This window comes from Psammomys obesus, unplaced genomic scaffold (assembly GCF_907164565.1).
Source record: "Psammomys obesus unplaced genomic scaffold, mPsaObe1.curated_primary_1811, whole genome shotgun sequence".
NCBI lineage: Eukaryota > Metazoa > Chordata > Mammalia > Rodentia > Muridae > Psammomys > Psammomys obesus.
In genome coordinates, this window is record NW_026587216.1 from 17,674,458 (window position 1) to 17,683,461 (window position 9,004).

Here is a 9,004-nt window from a genome sequence, read left to right on the forward strand (position 1 = left end):
TTCTTCTCAGGAGTAAATGACTGTGATCATTCCCTTTGTTGAAAGAACCGACCAACTCTCAAGCCTGCACTTGGATGTCAAAGTTGACAGGTTGGCTTCCCATGTTGGGAAGGTGTCAGACAGGTGGTGGGCCACAAGAATGGCAGGTGAGTAGGTAAGCAGAGTGAAAGACCCTAGGCAGGAGGAAGGGTTGGACAAACATGAGGAGGAGGGAGAACTAGGTAAGAAAAAGAGTTTTAGTCAACAGCTGGGTAGCCATCCCAGATAGAAATCAGCAGTGGGCTAGAAAATTCCAAAAGTCAGGATGGATGGGAGTAGGAAATTGGATCCTGCCTGAAAGACTGGGAAGGGGCCCCTCTCCATGAGGAACGTTGGATGCTGGTCACCTCAGGAAAGATGACATCCCTTGAAGCAACCATCGAGAACAGGTAGTGAGTTCCTAAGAACCAGAGTAAAGATCAGATTTTCAGTGATGCGCTTAAACGGTAGCAGCCACAGTTACGGCATGCGCTGTGCTAGGTCCAGACAGAGCGCTGTTGCTGTTCATGGCTGGGGTGTGCCCAGCATGCGACCTTTGTGCCTGTGGATACCTGCACACAGAGGCAAGCAATCACCTTTTCCAGAGAACTCCTTCCCGAGTGCTGTGCTGGAGGACGCATCATCTCAGAGCTCAAGTTATGCTCTCCTCAGATGATAACTGCTAAGCCACCTGCATGTTCTTTTCCCCGGGGAGGAGAACGTCCATCGGTCGACCTCCCCGGCTACACAGGATAAACCTCGGAGTCATCTTTGATGCCACAGTTACCTCACTCTCCCACGTGCAGCCAATTCTAAGGCCCTTCAGGGGCCTCACTTCTCTGGAGGGCCCTCGCTGGCTCAGGCACTCGCCTCCTGCTGAGTCCCCTGGGATTCCTTGGCCTCCCTTTACAGTTCTCTACAGCCACAATGGCTCCATCTAGCCCCCTGAGAGCCCCACAAAACCTTGGTATATGGAGAGTTAATCATATTATAAGACTGGTCTACAGAAAGGAAGACAGTTTAACTATTCTCCAGTCACACACTCCAGAAATGATATGGATGATAGAACTCTTAGCAGTGGTGGTAGGGGATGTGTTCCTGAGTGAACAGTGTGTAGGTTATCACCAAGGAGGCGGGGAAGTCACAGCTTGCAGGTGCCTTGTTCATTTCTCTCTGTTCCCTAGATCTCCGCGATGTATTCCTCAGTGAATAAACCTGGACAGTCGGCTCACAAAACCGGACCGTCTCTGAAAGGGCCAGAGTCTCCCTGCCACTCCATGCAGAGACTGCCTCAGAGGTCACCATCTTCCTGCAATGACCTCTATGCCACTGTCAAAGACTTCGAGAAAACTCCGAGCAGCACCAGCATACTCCCTCCAGCAAGGAGGCCCGGTGAGGAGCCAGAGCCTGACTATGAAGCCATACAGACTCTAAACAGAGAGGACGAGAAGGTCCCTCTGGAGACCAACGGCCACCCTGTCCCCAAGGAGAACGACTACGAGAGCATCGGGGACTTGCAGCAATGCAGAGATATCACCAGGCTCTAGCAACCCAAGAAGCAGCCGCAAGGAGCCAGTGATCGGCGCCCAGGACAGCTCTGCTGCGGAGGATACGAAGAGTCTCAGGCTGCTTCAGTTTACTGAGGTCCAGTGCAGATTCATAGCTGTTTCCCAGTTTCTGAAACAGTAAGGTACAGGGGGGCCAGCCTGCCTGCCTGCCAGGGCGCTCACAAGATGACCTCCGCATCCCACAGACAAGGCAGGCTGTGAGGGGAAACTCCAGCCCACCCCACCCCCCACCCCCAGGCCCACCTGCCTGGGAAGAGCCCGGGGTTTCTTCCCCACTCTACTTCCCTCTGTCTGCTCCTAGTGCTGAGACACTGGCATTTCATCCCTAAGACCTCCCTCCCCACCTGTGGTTTATCCCATGGACGTTCTCCCCAGACGACCTGGCCGCTGGCTCCTGTCTTTGGCCAGCCCTCGCCCCAGACCTGCCCCGTTGCACCCTGGGAGTCTGGACAGTGCAGGCTACTCCGTTTGGGGTGGGGTGTCCCTGGTGTCTCTGGGGTCTTCCCTGCTTATTTGGATACTCTATCTGTAGTCTTTCACACGGTACACGAGGTCAGTTTGGATATTCTTTCTTTTATTTTTTTCTGTTCAAAACTTTCCCCTACAGAGTTTGAATTCTTAGTAACTCCTGCGGTACTTCTGTGGTTGTTTAAACTCGGCGCTCCTCCTTCCAGACAGAGCCTTAATGTTGGTGTTGGGACCCAGACCACGTGTGTGGACGGCAGCCATGGCGTCTGTCCCCAAAGGGCTGCAGACCTGAGTTTGTGTTTCCAGTGATCTTGCTGCCCACACGTGTGACTTTCCTGTTATCTGGTGGTAATCTGAGTAAAATGTAAACATTTATTTTATTATATAAATTTATAAGATGTTTTACGTTTAATGTCTAATTTCTAGAAAGTGCCAGAAAATATATAACTATTTTGATTTTATGTACAATGATTTATACTCTCATTTTGAAAAGATTCCATAAAGCACATAAGCTAGATAATTATGAGCAGTTTTTATTCTTTTCTCTAATAATTAATAGAACATTAAAGATTTGTAAAGACTCACCTTTTCAAATGGTACTGGGAGCTCCAGACACTGAGACCACTGGCAGCAAAAATACAATAGACATAACTAACCATGTCACTACTGAAATGCTCAATGTTACGAATAGAACGAAATCTGACTTAGGAATTTTGAACTTCCTCAAAGTATCAGACTTTGCCTAAAGTCTGATGACATCTCTGGGAACATCAGCAGTAGTGTCCAAAATGCAGTAGCTGCCAGTGCAAATTGCCTGCTTTCTTCTTCATTTAACAAAACTCAAAGGCTAAAGTAGCTCAAATTAAAAGTTCAGCCTGGTTTGAATTTCATCATCTCTCTAGATCTTCCAAGACCAACACTGAAAACCAGGTTCACTTTCCGTTCTGATAGGAGCCTAGCTTTTTTGACATCAGTGGGAAGCCTTCCTACACTGATGTCAACGAAGAGAGAGGCCTTCACCTCCTCCTGCTGTGACAGTGACAGGAGACTCTAATTGTGCTGTTTTCTCTCCTTGTGACCAAGAGTGTGACTGACCAGCTCTGTGGCCTGTGTCTCCATCCTTGTATTCATGAACTGGTTTTGTTGATGCTGGTATCATGCTTAGGGAATTGTAAACTCTTTTAGGTGGTGTCACCATCAGCCTCATCATCCATGAAATGCTGAAAAGATACGCATGGCCACTGCTGGGGTAGTAGGGTAGCCCTGGAACTCCAGGAGCAGCAGATGGCTCTTTTGCAAACCCTGGTTTTCACCACTGCCTGTTGAGTTGGACCCAACCATCTCTCGGGTCACAGGGGTCACATGGCACAGGGCACTCCTGACCTTGTTCCCGCCACAGTGCCATTCTGCACAGGCATCTGACAGCTCAGAAGTTTGATTGTTTTATAAAGAATCTTAATCTAGCAGGGAAGCTGGTGTGACTTCCAAAGAGTAAATCTTTCTTTTAGAGGCATGTTCATTCTAAATAATCATACCATGTTGAAATCTCATCATCACAATGTCCCCAGAGTGTTCAAATATAGCATGCAACACAGTCATGAAATGTGCACTGAAATCGCTGTCCTGGTTTGAAAACCAGTTGTAAAAATAAGTTGTGAATACTTACCAGACGATATCTAGAGTATTCTTTACAAGGAACCGTAAGGGCCTCGAACATAAATTCCAAAAGAATAAGCAATAGCTTGTGAGACTGGGGGAGGAGTGGCCAAGGGAAGCAGCTTTGCTCAGCGGAACTTCAGGTACCTAATTATTGTGTATTTATTGCTGCGTGGGCACTGCTGGACTTGAGTTACCAGGCTTTTGTCTTGTTGCAAGTTTTTACTCTTTCATTTGGCTCAAAATCTGTGTTTCTATCTTTTAGCTGAACAGAGCCCGTAGTTTGTTTTAAAGCCTTAACCTAAAGTTTAAGTTACAGAGTCTAAGTGTGTGGATCATCAGAAAAGGAGTCATCAAAAGCAGGTCACCCTGTAGACGGAAACACTCAACCACAGTGAGCATCTGATTACACCTATGTGAGCCTATCCACAAAGAAAAAATAAATTACAAGTTCTCTCTTGAAGTCAGAATTATAAATCTGTCTAGATTAGAAGTAGGTTGTTTTTTTTTGTTTGTTTAAATGCTTTCAAAAGTTTGAAAGCATTTTACGCTGTTTCACATACTTCCTAAATGTAAATCCTGAAAATTAGAGACCATATTATGTGAAATGTTTAAGAAATTCTGAAAGTCATCTTTATAAATATGTTGGCCACATATTTTTGACTTGTCCTTATCTAAACCACATCTGTCAACGTTCTAAATAATACCAATACTCTTTGTGAGAAAAAGCTTACTGGTTGTCCTACGTTAAATTCAACAGAATTGGATCCTCCCACAGTAAATCCTAGTTGAATGCTAAAATAGCAACAGGCACTCCACACAGGGAACTAACATTTCACCCAGTGTGCCAGAGCGCTTCTCTTACTTGATTTTCACATAGGTAATTAAAACATGCCCTCCCTTCACCAGTGACAAACTACATGTATCCTCACATGTGTATGTCTGTATTATGAGTTGCTGGCCCTGGCACTAATCAGACTGTGTTCTGTTACGTAGTTGGGAAGGTTATCCTCCTAGTGTGATGAACTTGTGTCCTACCAGCAGAATTAAAAGAAACCACTCTCCAACAGTTTCATTTGGTAATTATGGGATGCCTTCTTGAGCTGCCTTCATTTAGTTTTCCTAATGAGTACATTCAGATTTTAAATTGTGTTTGTTAATTCTCCCCATTGGAAAACAATGCTGTCTGAGGCTGGCTTTGTTACACATACTCGGCTGAGAGAAGGATTGTAAACAGGTGTAGTGTTCAGTAAGTGTCAAGGAAGAGATTTTGCCAAAAGCAACAAAAGAGAAACCCTGAGCCAGACTGGCAGGCAGGGTGGCCTCCCAGGTAGCGGAAGCCAGTTATCACATGGGGAGAACCTATTATATTTCTCGTTGAACCCATGTGTTGCCAGCGGAACCAGTGGGTGATTATGGAATATGGATATACAAAGCCTGTCTTGTGCCGATGCAGTGGCTGATTCCAGACCGAAGCAGGATTTTGTAATGGGTGAATGAAGCAGGATTTTGCTCCTTGTGATGGCAAATAGGAACCCCTGTGATCTGGGGTGCCAATCTTCTGAAAGTGTTGGTTTCTGGTACCCAGACAGCTTAGGGTTGGCTGTGGAAGTCAGAGTCTGTTTTGAGGCCTCTTTCCTGGAGTCCCTGACATGTGTGTTACACTGTGCCAAGAAAACATTGAAAGTGTAATGTTTGGTGTCACTGAGTGGCTGACGTGGAACTAGGAACACGCATGGACAGCATGGAGCAGGGGTTTCTTTACAGTGGCGTCTGCATTCTGCTTGCTGGGGACTGTCTGTTCCTCAGTACAGAATTCCTCACAGCATCCAACAGGCTGAACACACCCACACTGCAAGTGCCTCTCCTAAAATACAGAGCCCAGCAGAAATGAGAATTTGTATCAGGAAGCAGGAAGCAAAATGTTAGGTCATGGTACAGAAGAGAAAGAAAAACTGCACGTTTTTTTAAATCATGTTTTTACTCATTTTTTGAGTCTTTCAATTTTTTTTTTTTTACTTCTTACCCCTAAATATTTGTATTTTATTGTCCTTCAAGTTCTTATTTTATTTAACTGAGAAATATTTGTTCAGACTCTTTATATCAGGTGAAATTGGAAGTGTAATTTTGTTTAAAAGGCATTATTAAAGATCATTCCATTTAATATTCATTTATCCCAATACAGACTTTCCCCTTGGATTGTTACTGATATTCAACAGGCTTGTCTTGTTTAAGATGTAGGAGCCAGGCATGGTAGCCCATGCCTGTAATCCTATAACTCGGGAGAGTGAGTGAGCAGGAAGGTCTTGAGTTCAAGGCTAACCCTAGCTATAAGGCTTTTTCTAAATAAAATGTTCTGATTATCTCAAGTCACCTCATATGTGTTATAATGGTTAGGGACTCTCTCTCCTCAGACTTCTCTGTTAAACTGCCACAGGAAAATACTGTCATGTTGTCACCTGCTTAATAATCATGTTGTAATTACATGCCTTGTTTTCTGGGGGAGTTTGAAATACAGCCAGATAAATACGTAGGCTTTGTAGCTCTCGTTCAAGCACTTTCCTTGATGAGGATGGCTGAATTAACATGTCTCTTAGGTTCCGAACCAGTTTAAAGGTACTCCTCTTACTCAAGTGTGGCACAAAGTAATTCAAGACACAAAGCAGGCACTAATTGTCGTTGCAGATCTTTGTAACTGTCTGATCATCCAATTCATGAAAGGGTAGAGAGTTCTTTTGCAAAAGTGAAAATGCTTAAACTTAGGTTTTATATGTTCAAAAATATCTGTATTAGCCTCAAAATGTTATGATTCTTCTAACCCTGATGCTCTTGAGGAGGCAGAAGGACTAGGGTGTGAAATCAGTGTTTCTTCCCAGTTCACCATGCTTGCTCTTTCACCCATAGCCTCCTGGCCATTTGCCACAGACCTCTTCCCCACAATAGTATTTCCCCAACTATCCCCTCTGTACCATATCTACAGAATGCCTCGTCTCTTCCAATACCGACCACCAGCCAACATGGAAGCCATCTATGCTCCCCAGGCTCCCAGAGGAGGTTACACACTAACCTGCAAGCCAAGGCTGCCGACACTGAACATCCCTAATGCATTTCCATCGCATTCCCAATGTTTCCCATGTAAACCCGTCAATGCGCCCGACGTGAGGTTGCCAACACTCAGGCTGGCCTTGTCTGTCTGTAATGTAGGCTTCTCTCCCCCCTCCCCATCCCCTGTCCACCCCCCTCCCTTCCTCTCTCCCTCTTCTGAAAGCAATTCTTCCATGTTACTTCACAGACGCCTGCCAACTACCCAGGAAAATTGTGAAAGCATTCATGGTGTTTGTCTAGTAGAGGTGCTATATGAAAAATGAAAAAAGGAAAGGAAAAAAGAGAGAGAGGAAGGAAGTAAGGAAGGAAGGAAGGAAGGAAGGAAGGAAGGAAGGAAGGAAAGAAGGAAGGAGAAAGGAAAGAAAGAAAGAAAGAAAGAAAGAAAGAAAGAAAGAAAGAAAGAAAGAAAGAAAGAAAGAAAAAAAGAAAAGAAAAAAGAAAAGAAAAGAAAGAATTATAAATGCCTGGAGAGTTGAGTCTGGAACTTCAATCATTCTGTGTATTTTTAGTACTTTTAAAAAATGTGTCAAATACACATTTGACTCTGAAGGGGGATGAAAAGCAAGATTTGAACTAAGTGTTGTGAGTAGCTTCCTGACTCTGTTTCTCTCTCAAAAATTTACCATCCCTACTTCCCACTGGCCACTTAGAATCTTTACCATTACCTTAAAATGGTTTTCCACCTTCCTACCGCTGGGACCCTTTAACGCAGTTGTGGTGACCCCCAGTCGCAATTTTTTGTTCCTGCTTCATAACTGTAATTTTGCTACTGTTATGACTCATAATGTAAATATCTGATATGTGACCCCACGGGGTTGCGACCCACACATTGAGAACCACTGTCTTAAGGCGTAAATGTATATAAAGGAGGACAATTAACTCAAAGGTTGAACTTGTTATTTAGATATTTTCTTTGTAACTCGAGAATAAGCCAAGTTTGTGGATAACCTACTGTGGTCATTAAAGCTGTAATCTGTAAGCCAGGAGAAGCAGCCTTTCAAGTAGATTTTTTTTCTAAAGACTTTCACTGTTTCAGCTAGGAAGACCAACTCCTGGAATAAAAGATGAACAAGATTCCCATAACCTTTCTAGCAGAATATAGATCTGTCTGCCACTGTCCCAGAGTGTTTGTTCTTGCGTATGGTGTATCAACAATTTGTATGGGTGGAGAGGGGAAAAAAAAAAAAGCACATTTTTAAAATTTCTTGCAAAAGTGAATTAATGTGTTCAATGACATCCTCCAGTTTTGTCTGCTGAGAATTATGCGTTTTTGGAGACAGGAGCACAGGGCTGTGATACCTGTTCCATCATCAGCTTTACCATATCACCTCAAGCAAATGATTGAACTTCCTTGTGCCTCAGTTTCTCCATATTACAAAATGGGGATAATGATAACCAACCATTGCCTACCTCATAGAGATGTTTTGGGGACAAGTAAGATAATGTAAGTATGAATGCTTTGACCTCCTTGAAAGGTGCTATATAACTTGAGGTTGCATTGTTTTTAATGATCCAGTTCATTGTATTTAGGATTAGATAATAGCAATACTTTTTGTCATGTTTCGATTTGACGCACATTTCTACTCCTCTTCTTATGGCCAGACCACGATTTTTCATTCAGTAACGATACTTAAGGAACTGACACGGGTGTTTGTTTTCTGTCTCTGATGGTAATAATGTTGATTCTGAATAATCATAAAAGGCTGGAGTTTAATTTGTGGCGGCTTCTAGTTTACACGTAATGAACCTTACTCAAGCTGTATTCTGAAAGTATAATTACTTGTAAATAGCAGGTATGTTATAATTAAAGGCACTTATCAACTTGTCTTTGTTCTTTTTAAATTGTAATAAAGGTCAGTTTTATATGAAAGTTTGTTAAAATTCATTTGACATTTGGAAAGGTCAGAAATGGCTGATCTACATGCTCTTAGTACATACCAGGTATAGGATGCTAGCCACCAACTGTCGCCATAGCAAGAAGGAGACTATGCCTGATGATCAGACCGAAGAGTGCTGTGGCTAGGGCCGGGAAAAAGTGTGAGTGTGGGAATCCAGAAGCAGGACTTGTCTGTTCTGTTCAGGATCAGAGGGGAGCTTATCTTGGGGACTAAGTGAGGTATTGCCTATAGCATCTGTGCTTTGCAATTGCTAATAGACTTCCCAGGAAGCTAGTTTAGCTAGTGTGGCAT

At 43.7% G+C, this 9,004-nt stretch overlaps 1 protein-coding gene across 2 annotated transcripts in view; it reads left to right on the forward strand.

Annotated features, from left to right (window-relative positions):
* The window catches only part of Pag1 (phosphoprotein membrane anchor with glycosphingolipid microdomains 1), a 136,225-nt gene extending 127,540 nt beyond the window's left edge, over nucleotides 1–8,685 (forward strand). For both annotated transcript variants that reach the window (XM_055603214.1, XM_055603215.1), the window contains one exon: nucleotides 1,203–8,685. In XM_055603214.1, the coding sequence (XP_055459189.1) occupies nucleotides 1,203–1,565 (363 nt within the window). In that variant the 3' untranslated portion in view covers nucleotides 1,566–8,685. The remainder of the gene's footprint in view (nucleotides 1–1,202) is intronic.
* Nucleotides 8,686–9,004: the final 319 nt, after the last annotated feature.